The 14931-nt window shown below is 42.4% G+C and overlaps 1 protein-coding gene across 1 annotated transcript in view; it reads left to right on the forward strand.

Annotated features, from left to right (window-relative positions):
* slco3a1a (solute carrier organic anion transporter family member 3A1a) overlaps window positions 1-14931 on the forward strand; it is a 181485-nt gene that overhangs the window by 12398 nt on the left and 154156 nt on the right. Inside the window, exon 2 of the mRNA XM_060853068.1 lies at window positions 3169-3634. Coding sequence (XP_060709051.1) covers window positions 3169-3634 — 466 coding nt within the window. The remainder of the gene's footprint in view (window positions 1-3168; window positions 3635-14931) is intronic.

Consider the following 14931-nt stretch of genomic DNA (forward strand, 5'->3'; position numbering starts at 1 on the left):
CTTCATCCTCACTTGGAGACTATTCAAGGTATTAATCACTTTTTGTGACGCATGAGTCCCACCTTACCCTTTACCAGTTGCTACATTTGCTCTGTCAATAGCTTTGGTACAGCTAGTACTCCATCCAGCTTATTGTCTTTAATTACACCCTTGAGACTGAAGTCCAGTGAAATATCAAGGATATTTGTTAAAGTCCATCAAATGAGCCTTGAACCCACTTCACTGTAAAATCTCATCAAGGATCTGTCAGGATTGTACCACCTGGTTTATGACTAGGGGTGAATAATGCTAACGTTTGGAATCTGCAGACTGTCATTTTTCAACCAATTTGGAATATATTTGCATTTGCATGACCAGTCTCCCTTTACGGCCCTACAAGCTGTTGACTGAATTAACTATTTCTCACCCGTTACCAAAGGAGTCAGATAAAAGAGCTTAGAGTGATAGTTAGCAACACTTAAATCTAAAGACTGAAGTTCTAAGAAAGGGACACTGGACCTGAAAAGTCAACTCTGGTTTCTCTCCACAGATGCTGCCAGATGTGTTGAGCTTTTCCAGCAATTTCTGTTGTTTCTAATTTCCAGCATCTGCTTTTGATTTTGACACTGGAGTTAATGTTGCCTATAGAGGAATGTCAACATGCCCATCCCTGATCTATATTTTCTTTTACTTCATTGGGAATAAATGTGATTATGTGAAAACCTAAAAAGGTATCCCTTAATGAGTGTGTAAATAGTAGTTGGAGATTATTGATAAAACAAATAGCACAGGTTGCAAAGACAGTTTATTCTATTACAGTAATCCTATGTTCGTTGTTTGCTGATTTAATTTGCAGTTAAGATGTGTTTGAGATTGATATAGATTGGCAAGATTAATTTAGGATTAAACTCCATAGATAGCTCACAAGCTAACAGCAGCAGATAACCAGTGTTGACTAAATTCAAATCTGTATGTGTGTATTCTCCAGAGCTTGCACAACTAGAGCCTTAGGAGTTGGTTCACTACAATTAATATGAATGGACAGGAAGTCATCAGTATGAGTCTAAATGAGGCATTGTCACAGCTGGCAACACACATCAGGTATACAATTTCACAGGATGAGACTTTAGCACTGAGCATCTGAACACATCCCTGTCTGTGTTCCAAAAGATTGTTATTTGTGCTTTACTGACCCAGTTAAATAGAAAACTAAAAGGTGAGGTGTCCTGAGACCACCCTACAGCTTCCTGAAAACAAATTTGGCAAAATCTTTATTTGGATTTCCACTAATCTGTCCATCTTGACTTGATGCAGATTGAGAAAGGTTACTACCAAACAATTATTCACAGAGGTGACATAGTTGCAAATTTTAAATTGCATAAGTTGCTGCCCTGTTTACCATTTTTTTCCTTTGGAAGAGAGACTGTTGTTTACAAATCAAGTAGTAACAGGAAGTAATCTAAAGAAGATTTTACTCTTTAAAAAAAACTCTGTTTTTTTTTGGCATAAACTGAAGTGTTCATAATGACTTTTTACATCAAACTTGAATATGGGTGAACCATGGCGTTAACATTAGGGCATGCGCAGTGTGCAGGGTCATTAGTCATGCCCCAAGAGAACAAAAGATTTGTATTTCTATACCACCTGGCACAACCGCTGGGCATCCCAACATGTCTGTTGTATATTAATTGAGTACTTAATTTTAATCCTCTTTCTAACAACACTATGAGTGTCCCTATGACCCAAGGATTATATCGCTCAAGAAGGCTGCTCACCAGCATTTTTTGCAGATCACTTGGGGATGGGCAATAAATGTCAGCCAGGCCAGTGATGCCCATATCCTGTGAATGAATGTTTTATAAAATCAAGTAGCGACTATTTCCTGGAGATTCACTTCTGCTGCTATCTACAAGAGCAGATGAAGTTGTGGTGTTTGGATTTAGAGGTACACTGTTTGTAAGTGTATCTCTGTAAATGAAAGTGAAAAGTGTGCAATGATTAGGCTACAGTTTTACTGTTCCACTCTATGGCAAACTAACATAGAAGGACATACTTTACAATCAAGGAGTGACTGTATGCAGCATTGCTACTACTGTTACAGAGTTGTAGATTTTTCACAGCATGGGAAGAAACTTTTCAGTCCATTGTGTCCAAGCCTGGCATCAAGAACTTATTTATTCTAATCCCATTTTCCAGCACTTAGCCCGTTTCCTTGTATGTTACGGCATTTCAAGTGCTCATCTAAATAGTTTGTGAGGATTCCCATCTCTACCATTCCTTTAGGCAGTGAGTTCCAAATACCCACCACCCTCTAGGTGAAAATTCTGCCTCAAATTGATTACATGTTCTGATTCTTGAATGCAAATCGGAATGGATCACTAAGGGATAAGTATTAGTCCAGACTCAGGGAAAACTCACTTCTGTTCTTCAGGTAGTGCCATGGAATCTTTTAACGCCCTACTGCGGGAACAAGTAGACAAAGCATCAGTTGCCTCTCTGAATGATTGCACGTCCGCCAATGCAAGTCTCAATTTGCCCAGCAATGGAATATCAGTCATCTTTCACTAGAAACCACAGCCAGCTACTAATAGGCTTCCATCCTAGTCTAGGCTCAATTCCAAAGCACAATGGCTAAAATTCAGTAACCAATCTCTCTTTTTTTTAATTCCCAACATCACATTCAAAGGGTAATGTTAAAGATAAGGGCTGCTCTCTCATTGGAAAGAGATGACTCACGGGGATTTATCCTGAGGGTCTGAGACGTGGGGTGAGGCTGAGAAAGTGGGACTGTTATGGTTAATCTCAGTGCATGTGGGAATTGAACCCACAATGTTGGCATCATTCTATCACAAACCAGCTGCCCAGCCAACTGAGCTAACTGATCCCCATTGCCAGGGGAGGTAAGGGTGCCAGTTTGGCACTGCATAGTGTGGAAGTATGACAAGTTCTTTTACAGGGGGCTTTGGCAGGGAAGAAGACAGTCAAAAAAATATTGTTTTGCGCTCTTAATCCCATACACCATTGTTGCATGGAGTTCCACAGAGGGTAATTTGGAATGCTGGAGGTTGCTTCATTTTGATTCTGGCCTAGCCTGCCATGTAAAGTTTTCCTGATTGTATGATGACTGATTAATGCCTTGCTGTTGAATGATCAATTCCATGTAACTCTGGAACTTCTTTCTTTATGCAGGTTAGCGTGCTCACCACTCTGGAGAGGAGATTTAACTTACAGAGCGCTGACGTTGGTGTTATTGCCAGCAGCTTTGAGATTGGAAATTTAGCCCTGATATTATTTGTGAGCTACTTTGGGGCAAGAGGGCACAGGCCACGCCTGATAGGATGTGGGGGCATCGTAATGGCCCTGGGGGCTTTGCTATCCGCCCTGCCGGAGTTCCTAACTCACCAATACAAGTATGAATCTGGGGAGATTCCCTGGGGACTAGAAGGCCGAGACCTGTGTGTTGCAAATGTATCAGCAAGCAGCCAAGAACAGGAGGCCAAGATAATCTGCAGGAACAGGACTTCTACCAACATGATGTACCTCCTACTAATTGGAGCCCAAGTCCTATTAGGTATTGGTGCTACACCAGTCCAACCTCTTGGCGTGTCTTACATAGATGATCATGTCCAAAGGAAGGATTCCTCCCTGTATATTGGTAAGATATACTAAGGTATTCAATTTGATGATGCTCTAACCATGTTATACTTGTCTGGTGCAATAATTATGAGGCCAATGATCAGTAAAAGTTGCCATCTCTCATTTTGATCATGAGATGTTTGAGCCTCCTAACTGAGAAATGAAGCCAGGTTTCTTGACTGAAATAGGAGTTGGTTGACATTACAAAACATTCACATCCTCTTTTAGCCAGTAAGTTGGAGCCTGTAAGAGATTAAACATACCTTTAGACCATTTTACTTTAAAATCATTTGAATAATCATAGCCTTTTCCATTGGCATATTAAATTTAAATTATGTAGAATTTACAGCCCAGAAACAGACGGCTCTAGTGGGAGTGTTTATTCTTTCCACAAGGATGTTCCCACTCTCGAACTTTATTGGCATGACTTTCTGTTCCTTTCTCCTTCATGTGTTCATCCACCTTTCCTTAAAATGATCTGTAACATCTGTCACAACTTTTCATAGTAAACAGTTCAAAATTTCTAAATGTTGGATTTATTGATGATTCTCGTTTGTTTCCGACCCCAGTTTTGGATTTTCCCACAAGTGGAAACATTTTCTCTTTTGTACCCATTGAAATCTCTGATAAATGTTGACAACTCCATCAGATTACACATCCGCTCCCCCACCCCTAACCTCAACCCAATCTTCTCTTTTCTAAGATATTTAATACAGTTGGGATTTACTTCCATTTTCCAGAAAGGAAATTTCACAGATGCTGTGAAAGGAATAATGGACGAGGTAGATTATGTCACCGGAGGATTCCAAATTTGGTTTGAGTTCTGAGGCAGGATCAAAGTATATCTGTCACCCTGGCAAATACTTCATAAACTTAGACTAGCTGGTAATATAGGATCCATGACCCCACGGAGAATCTGCACTCAATTAGAATTAACATTACTGACAGGACAACATCATGGGAGGCCCAATTGTCCAATTCCCTTTGAGGTAGGTTCCCCTCTAAGGGTACAGGATCAGTGAGTTTATCCTCAATAGAAAAAGTGAATTTGTAAAGGTATTTCTTTGTATGGGAGGGTATTGCTTACAATGGTAAATGAGTTAACAGGAAGTCCGTTCTGAGGAAGGGTCATCAGACCTGAATCATTACTCTGGTTTCTCTTCACAGATGCTGCCACCAGACCTGCTGAGCTTTTCCAGAAATTTCTATTTTTTGTAACAGAATGGGAAATATTAACAAGCAATCTGTTGAGAACTTAGGGACAAGCTTGAGTGACAGCATTACACAAAAGAACCTCATAAAATTGATGATGTGTGGCACTATTGCAATCAAAATGGACCACCAGGAATCCCTTTCCCATCATTTTTAAGGCCATTTGAAGGGCATTGCACCAGTGAGATGCATGTTTGGGGTATAAGGGCAAACCTAACATTTATTATCCATCCCTAATTGCCTTTGGGAGGGTGGTGGAGAGCTGCCTTCTTGAATCACTGCAGTTGGGGTTTTGACACATTGCTGTTAGGGATGGAGTTCAGGATTTTGACCTCGCAACAGTGAGGGAACAGCGATATATTTCCAAGTTAGAATGGTGACTAGCTTGGAGGGGACCTTTCAGGTGATGCATCTGCTGTGCCTGTTCTTCTTGGAAAGAGAGATCGGCGGTTTGCAGGGACCAGGTGAACAAGGCTTGACAAGTGGCTGCAGTGCATCTTGTGTGTGTTGTGGACTGCTGCCATTGTGGATTACTGTTTAAAGGGCCATGTTTAAACCGGTGCATTATTGCAAATTAAATGGGTGTCCCATCTCTTTGGTTGAGACTAAGTTAGATCAGTGGGAGACCCTTGTGAAAATTCACTCGTATCATTGAGGAACCAAGATTGCATTTCAAGAAATGTCTGCAGGATTAAATTACACACTGGACAATCTGACTGAGCTGCTGGGAGTGTGCTTTCCATTTTGTATGATTTCCCTTTCTTTCCACCACCCCTACTTCACCCCTCTCCCTTTCATCTTTCTTTGATTTTTTTTCCCTGACAATTTCTCATTAATCTTTGTTCCTGGTCAGGTCATTCAATGGGAGAGAGGTTAACCTCCTACCTGACCTTTCAGATGGATCAGATCAATCGAAGTTACCATAGGTACCAATTGGAAAAGGAATAAGATTTCAGCTGAAGTCACAATCAATATTGATTTTAACATAATCACGATTAAGCAGCTTTCTGGCTCTCTCAGCACCTCGTATTTCTCATACACAATATCCGTGCAGTTGAGAGAAGGTGGTGGTTGAAATCAATAAAACAAAAATTGCTTACTGGGCCATAAGACCATAACACATAGGAGTGGAAGTAAGGCCATTCAGCCCATCGAATCCACTTCGCCATTCAATCATGGCTGATGGGCATTTCAACGCCACTTACCTGCACTTTTCCCAGCCCTTAATTCCTTGCGAGATCAAGAATTTATCAATCTCTGCTTGAAGACATTTAACGTCCAGGCCTCCACTGCGCTGTGTGGCCAAATGGACTTTCCCTGGATCTTAAAATTCTTAGGATCTACAACTTGCATCTTTGCACACCTGCAGTTATGCACTGGACAGCAACAAACTTATAGAGTCATTGAGATGTACAGCATGGATAGAGACCCTTCGGTCCAACCCGTCCATGCCAACCAGATATCCCAACCTAATCTAGTCCCACCTACCAGCGCACGGCCCATATCCCTCCAAACCCTTCCTATTCATACACCCATCCAAATGCCTCTTAAATGTTGCAATTGTACCAGCCTCCACCACATCCTCTCGCAGCTCATTCCATACACGTACCACCCTCTGTGTAAAAAAGTTGCCCCTTAGGTCTCTTTTATATCTTTCCTCTCTCACCCTCAACCTATGCCCTCTAGTTCTGGACTTCCCGACCCCAGGGAAAATACTTTGTCTATTTATCCTATCCATACCCCTCATAAGGTCACCCCTCAGCCTCCGACGCTCCAGGGAAAACAGCCCCAGCCTGTTTAGCCTCTCACTGTGGCTCAGATCCTCCAACCCTGGCAACATCCTTGTAAATCTTTTCTGAACCCTTTCAAGTTTCACAACATCTTTCGGACTGGAAGGAGACCAGTATTGCACGCAATATTTCAACAGTGGCCTAACCAATGTCCTGTACAGCCGCAACATGACCTCCCAACTCTTGTACTCAATACTCTGACCAATAAAGGAAAGCATACCAAATGCCTTCTTCACTATCCTATCCAACTGCGACTCCACTTTCAAGGAGCTAAAACCTGCACTCCAAGGTCTCTTTGTTCAGCAACCCTCCCTAGGATCTTACCATTAAGTGTACAAGTCCTGCTAAGATTTACTTTCCCAAAATGCAGCACCTCACATTTATCTGAATTAAACTCCTTCTCTGCCCATTGGCCCATCTGGTCCAGATCCTGTTGTAATCTGAGGTAACCCTCTCCGCTGTCCACTACACCTCCAATTTTGGTGTCATCTGCAAACTTACTAACTGTGTCTCTTGCTCGCATCCAAATCATTCATGTAAATGACAAAAAGTAGAGGACCCAGCACCGATCCTTGTGGCACTCCACTGGTCACAAGCCTCCAGTCTGAAAAACAACCCTCCACGACCACCCTCTGTCTTCTACCTTTGAGCCAGTTCTGTATCCAAATGGCTAGTATTCCATGAGATCTAACCTTGCTAATCAGTCTCCCATGGGGAACCTTATCGAACGCCTTACTGAAATCCATATAGATCACATCTACTGCTCTGCCCTCATCAATCTTCTTTGTTACCTCTTCAAAAAACTCAATCAAGTTAGTGAGACATGATTTCCCATTCACGAAGCCATGTTGACTATCCTGAATCAGTCCTTGCCTTTCCAAATACATGTACATCCTGTCCCTCAGGATTCCCTCCAACAACTTACCCACCACCAAGGTCAGGCTCACCGGTCTATAGTTCCCTAGCTTGTCTTTACCACCCTTCTTAAACAGTGGCACCATGTTTGCCAACCTCCAGTCTTCCGGCACCTCACCTGTGACTATCGATGATACAAATATCTCAGCAAGAGGCCCAGCAATCACTTCTCTAGCTTCCCACAGAGTTCTCGGGTACACCTGATCAGGTCCTGATTAATTATTTTTCTGTCAACTGCAGCATTCTCTTCCATACTTATTGTAAACAATAATTTTGAGTGTTTTCGCATTCTCTTCTGAAGTGCACAAAGCACAATACTTCCACATCTGGTCAAATAACACAACATGATGTAGTAGATTGTGGTCTAGGCCCAGACTAAGAGGACCAAGAGTTGGTTTGTGAGCTATGTACATCATGAAGAAGAACTGCTTTCACTTATGAATGAGGAAAGGAAATCTGTGTGACCAGCCTCGCTGGCAGTGATCTTGAAAGTTGAGGTTGGAGTGGAGTGCTTGTTTGCCAGGACAATGGAATCAGGAATTTGGGCAAGGGACCACTCCTTATCACTTGGATCTCACCCAATTTATAACAGCACTGACCCATAACCGTCTGCATTCAATGTCATATGTAATCCTAGTTTTGGAACAGGGCCTATTTTCCAGGGTAGGAAAATCTTTATCTCTCTACTCTAACATCCATAATTCTGGGATGGCAGTGACAAGAACACAATTTTGCATTTGTATAGCATCTTTAACATAGTAAAGCAGGCCCAAGGCACTTCCCAGGAGCATTATCACATCACATGTGAAGACACAGCCACCTTGATTCAAATTGAGGAACATTCAAGAAGAGGAACCCAAACCCCTAAAGAGCTGGAGTTGGCCTCATAAACAGAGTGGGGCAATTCTAGAAAGGTACTTGAAAACATGTCTGGGAATGAGGAGGAATTTTGACTCCCTGAGGCTAGTGAATCTGGAATTCTTTATGTTGAAGGCTGTTGAGACTCAGTAATTAAGGATATTCAAGGGTGAAACAGCCAGATTTGAAAATGAAACGTTGATTTTCCTGCTTCTCGGATGCTTCCTGACTGGCTGTGCTTTTCCAGCACCGCACTCTTGACTTTGATCTCCAACATCTGCAGTCTTCACTGTCTCCCAGGAAAATGAAGTTATCAGATCAGCCTTGATCTCACTGAATGGCAGAGTTGACTTGATGGGCTGAACGGTCTATTTTTCCTCTGTCTTATGACGATTTTAAAATTAAGGAACTGGTAGGGCAGGAGCTATTGTAGATCACTGAGCAATGAATTGTGGCTGATATGGGACTGGGTACGTATTAGAATACAGGCAACAGAGTTTTAGATCAGTTCAATGTTATGTACAGTGGAAGCTAGAAGATTAAACAGCAGAGAGAGGTTCAATGTAGTAAGGTTTAAAATATATTGTTACGGTTAGCAATAAATAAATGGAGCTTTAAATGTAAGCACTGCATAACCCATCCAAGATACAAGCTGTTCAGGACACCTATACTGAAACTGTATGATTAAGCATTTGCAGAGTTCTATTTCTACTTTAAAAATAGAACTTAATCCAAATAGATTTTTGATTCTAATCTTTATCCATTCCAACTTCCACCTTTACACATTTCTACTTTTCTTCAGTGGAATGTTAAATCTCTCCGAGTAAATGTCATTGCAGTTTCAGATTCTGAACAGCAATTTTATTGATGCCAACCTTTAGTGACATTTATGTTCCAAGATGCTTTTATGAAACGTACCGCAACTTCGAACATGTTGCACTGAATACGTTTGTGAGAGGTTCCTTTCGCTCCACTGGTGCCCAAATGTATACTTCTCCAAATGGGAAGGTTAAAAGTTCAGTTGCCATCTGTGATCGGATGGATACTCCCAGCCAGTTTGATGGTGACATTGCTCGAGGACCTACCTCAGCATTCCTGCTCAGAGAGAAGGGAAATCCACCTGTACCCCAGCTATCGGGCAACGAATGCAGGGAGTGTGAACATCAAAATAAATAGGAATGAGTTTTGAATGTGAAATCCCTTATGATTAAAGAGCCTACTAATTCTCACATGAACGATAGGTGAAAAACTAGAGGGAACTGCTTACTATCCAAAATTTTCCAGTGAGGAATTGGTGACTTAAATAATTACTGAATCCCTACAGTGTAGCCATTTAGCCCATTCAGTCCACACTGACCCTCCAAAGAGCATCCCACCCATATGCCCCCCCACATCTTATAACCCTGCATTTCACATGGCTAATCCACTTCGCCTGCACATCTTTGGACTGTGGGAGGAAACCAAAGCACCCAGAGATGGAGAGAATGTACAAACTCCACACAGATGATCACCTGAGCGTGGAATTAAACTGGGACCCTGACATTATGAGGCAGCTGTGCTAGCCATTGGGGCACCCTTCAAGTGAGGGGAGAAGAACTACAAGTGGCTAACGAAATTCAAGTTGTCACCTTAGAGTCACAGCAACTTAGCTTACCTCAATTAAAAACAAAAGCAGGAAAAAGGAGGTCTCTTGTACCCTGGCTTTTGACACTTCACCTAGTTTTCTCAGTCATTTTAAAGGGCCATAATGAAGCTGGGATAACTGCCTTTGGTTCTGTGCTGTCAAACACTTTGGTGAACGGAGAAAGATGCTTAATTTGATGCTCCATCTCGTGTACATTAAATAGCTGAGAGCCCTCTTTATGGCTGCACCATTTCCAACCTGATTGTGTCTGCCTACCACAAAGAATGCTGCGGTCAGCTAGTGAATGATTAAACAAAAAGAAATCAAAGTAATGAAATGGAACTGGATATGATCTAGTGAGCTATTATACAATCTATTTAATTCAAGCGTGTTTTGTGATCACTTAGACAATGATTTCAGCACAGTAATGCACTGAACTGAAGCCGCAATCAGATTTCCCTGATGCATGTTTACATTGATATGGTTATTTCATTTGACCAGCTCCAGCCAAATATTTAATGCATTTGCTTCTTTCATATGCTGATCAATGGGAAGGATGGTACAGTTAGGGGACACACTAAATTTTGAATGACCAGTGTCAGGCTCAAGCATTCCAAGATCAGGCTTTGCTTGTTTAACTGCAAAGCCTTCCCTTTCTTGTTCGTTTGAACAATCAAAGGACCAACCTGACCTTGAGCACAGTGCCACTTACTCTACCAAAGTGATGCCTTCTAATTGGCACCTAACCTATTTGTGGCCTACCTAAGTGAGATTTCAGATTGATGACAGTCTTATGTCTTGGTTCGGTGAAAACTTGGAACTGATTAGATTAGATTCCCTACAGTGTGGAAACAGGCCCTTTGGCCCAACAAAATCCATACTGACCCTCCGAAGAGTAACCCACCCAGATCCATTCCCTCTGACTAAAACACCCAACACTATGCGCAATTTAGCATGGTCAATTCACACCTTTGTGACTGTGGGAGGAAACCGGAGAAAACCCACGCAGACACGGGGAGAGTGTGCAAACTCCACACAGACAGTCACCCAAGTCTGGAATCAAACCTGGGACCCTGGTGCTGTGAGGCAGCAGTGCTAACTACTGAGCCACCATGCCGCCCTACACTGGACTTAGAAGGTGTTGGGGAGTTTGGAATTGAATGCCTGAAAGGCTGGCAAAGGCAGAAACCCTCACTGCATTAAAAAAAACTCTTGTTTCATGAACCTATTAGCTACAAGGCTCTAGACTGAGAGCTGAAGGTGAAGTTAGGCTATGTAACTCTTGTTGGCTCAAATGGACTTTATGGGCCAAATGATCTCCATCAGTGACATAAATATTTCTGTGTTCAGTTTGGTCCACATCAGATCCTAGCAGCCCTGTGATGGGGTTAATGTCAATATATTTCCTGAACTAAGTGTGACAGTGCAGTGAATTTTCAATATAGCTCATGGGCACACATATCAATTTTGCCCTGGCTCTAGTCATGGAGTTTTGCCTCTCATCATTCCACTCTGGAGAGGTTGAAAGATGGCACCAAGGAGGTGTCCACAGGAAGAAAAGCTGTCCTAAAAAGAGAACTGAACTCCAAATCATTTTGCTATTGAGGACTTGAGAGAAACATCAGTACAGGTTTTGACACACCAACATACGCATGGTAAATACCCCAACGAATACAATCACATTTCAAAGCAAGTGGCAAAATTCACATTGAAATGCAATTTCACATTGATGTTGTTGCAGTGAAAATGATACATACCTTTCCTTCTGGGGTATGTTAACTACTTTCCTGTTCCTTGGATGCTGCCTGACCTGCTGTGCTTTAACCAGCAACACATTTTCAGCTATGTTAACTACTTTGCAAAACTATTGAACTCTATTAAAATAGCATCTATTATTTTCCTCCCAGTTTCGTCCAATCTGAAATGACTAATGTTTAGATTTACATGAAAGGGATGAATAAATCATAAACTCTATATTTTTTTTATCTGTTCTGAAATACAGGGGAGATTTGACCCCTCCACTTGCACTTCCCAATGTGTGTTTCAATATCAAACATGACCAGTTAGTATCTTGTACTCCCCCTGAGTTAGTATTGAGAGTATCCCCTGCCCTTGTTAACCCTTTCACTTACTCTTAAATTACAACACCCAGGGCAACCATAGTTAATTGTTGACTTTGCTGTGTAGGACAAAGTAATGGTTAGATATATAGCTAACAATCAGTCTTCTTGTGTATTTGATTATTTGTCAAACCTCTAGCACATCTCAATCAAGGTTTCTCCAGTTCAAGTACAGGTCACTGCCTTAGTTCATCTTTTGTATGATAGTATACAGCATTGATGGCATTTCAAAAGGCCCTGTTAGTTTAATTCCATTGGAGTGGTCTTATGAGCTCTAAGGTTGAGAAACAATTCTGATAATTCTGTTTTTGTTCATTATAAAAGAAAAAAGAAATGGTCACTGCTTGCAATTTGTATATCTCATCCAGTGTAGCAGTGGGATAAATGTGATTGGTTTCTAGGTTCAGAAGGGAAAGGCAACCAGTTAGAGTGATTATGACAGTAAATGTAGGATCTTATGGAGGTAAGGAAAAATGGTGTTCTGAAGCTAGGTTGCACATTAACCAAGGGTGTTCTGCACTAGGCTCTTATACATGGCCAAGCTGATGTCTTAGAAATAAACATCCAGATGATGCTGCCTGCCACACGAAAATACAAGGTAGGAAGAGCCCCTCAAGCCTGTTCTGCCATTCAATAAATTTGACGATGGTGTGATAATGCCACTGGACCTGTAATCCAGAACCCTAGGCTAAATAAACAAAAGCAGAAATTGCTGGAAAATTTCAGCACATATGGCAGCATCTGTGGAGAGAAATCAGAGTTAATTTTTAGATTACTTACAGTGTGGAAACAGGCCCTTCAGCCCAAGAAGTCCACACCGACCCACCGAAACGTAACCCACCCAGACCCATTCTCCTGCATTTACCCCTTCACCTAACACTACGGGCAATTTAGCATGGCCAATTCACCTAACCTTCACATTTTTGGATTGTGGGAGGAAACCCACGCAGACGCAGGGAGAATGTGCAAACTCCACACAGGGAGTCGCCTGGGGCAGGAATTGAACCCCGGTCTCTGGTGCTGTGAGGCAGCAGTGCTAACCACTGTGCCACTGTGCTGCCCACAATGTTTCAAGTCCAGGGGCTATTCTTCAGAACTGATGGTGGTGAGGAAATGGATGGGTTTTATGCAGAACTGGGGTGGGAGAGAGTAAACAATAGGTGGAAGTAGAGCCCAAAGAGAGAGAAAAACAGTTAGACAGACAAAGGAGTGATTAAAGGTCATTCTGAGGCTGACAATGGGTAGTGTGTGGTTGTAGCCCATTTGATGACAAGGCCTGGTATGTGGGGGTGGAGAAAAACATGGGGAAAGGTAATTAGGCCTGAAAATTGTTGAACTCGATATTGAGTCATGAAGGCACCAGGCTTTCCAAGTGGAAAATGAACTTGCGCTGAGCTGCACTGGAGCACTGCAGCAAGCCTGAGACAGAGACGTTGGACACTGAACAGAATGGTGTGTTATAATGGCAAGCAACTGGAAGCTCAGTGTCTTTTGTGCAGACAGTACGTAGGTGGTCTGCGAAGCAGTCACCCAGTCTGCAGTTAATTTCCCCAGTGCAGAACAGACCACATTGTGAGCAGCGAATACAATAAACTAGATCGTGTGGAGTGCAGATAAAGTGCTGCTTCACCTGGAAGGTGTGGTTGGGCCCTTGCATACTGGGGAAGGTGGAAATAAATGGACAGGTATTACACTTTCTGTGGTTGCAGGGAAAGGTGCTGTATGGCTATTGGGGGAAGTGTTGAAATGAAGGAGTGGATCAGGGTATGCCAAGAGAGAACTGTCCTTGTGGAAGGCTGACCAGAGAGGGGAGGGGAATATGTGTCTGGTGATGGCATCCTGCTAGAGGTGGTGGAAATGTCATCTAATGATCCTCTGGATGTGGGAGGGTAGGTGAGGACAAGGGGGACCCTATCGCTGTTGTGGGAGAGTAGAGGGGGTTGAGGCCCAAAGTGCAGGAGATGGTTCAGACCTGGCTGAGCATCCTGTCTACAGTAGTGCTGGGAACTGCTCAGTTGAGGAAGGAGGTGGACATTTCAGAGGCCCTCTTATCAAAGTTGGCATCATCAGAACAGATACGATGGTGATGGAGGAACTGGGAAAATGTAATAGTGTCTTTACAGGAAGGAAGGTGTGACAACATATAGTCAAGGTAACAGTGGGAGTCATGGGTTTGTACTGGATATTGGTGGCTAGCCTATCCCCAGAAATGGAAACAGAGACATTAAGGAAGGGAGGGGAAGTGTCAGAGACATTTGGAGGGAGTTAGGTTGGAATGGGTAAGGCAGGCAGAGAAATTGAGGTGACTGATGTCACATTGACAGTTCTCAATGGACAGGTTGGGTGAAGGTAAAAGCCCAGAGAGTGGGGTACAGGTGGAGGCAGCGTGTTGGAGGTGGATAAAGGGGTCTGTGGGTGGGGGAAGAGGTCTCTTTTACATTGGAGAAATGATTTGCAAACTGGGTGACCACTTTGCAGAATATATTTAATTCTACCTTAAAAATAATCAAAGGCTCCACTTTGAGGAAGAGAGTTCCAAAGATTCACAATACGTTACTCCTTATCTCTGTCTTAAGTAGATGACTCCTTATTTTAAATAGAGACCCCAAATTCGACATTCTCCTACAACAGGAAGAAAACCTTCATCTTCCCTTGTCCTCAGATCCAGTCACAAAAAGTCTCTTTTCTTTGGTCCACTTTACAGGACTCTTTCTTTATGGTATCTTCTGTGCACTTTAAAAAGTTCCTGGCATCTATTTTTTTTTACTTCCCCATGGCAATGTAACCTAGATTCAGA

This window comes from Hemiscyllium ocellatum, chromosome 39 (assembly GCF_020745735.1).
Source record: "Hemiscyllium ocellatum isolate sHemOce1 chromosome 39, sHemOce1.pat.X.cur, whole genome shotgun sequence".
Taxonomy (NCBI): Eukaryota; Metazoa; Chordata; class Chondrichthyes; order Orectolobiformes; family Hemiscylliidae; genus Hemiscyllium; species Hemiscyllium ocellatum.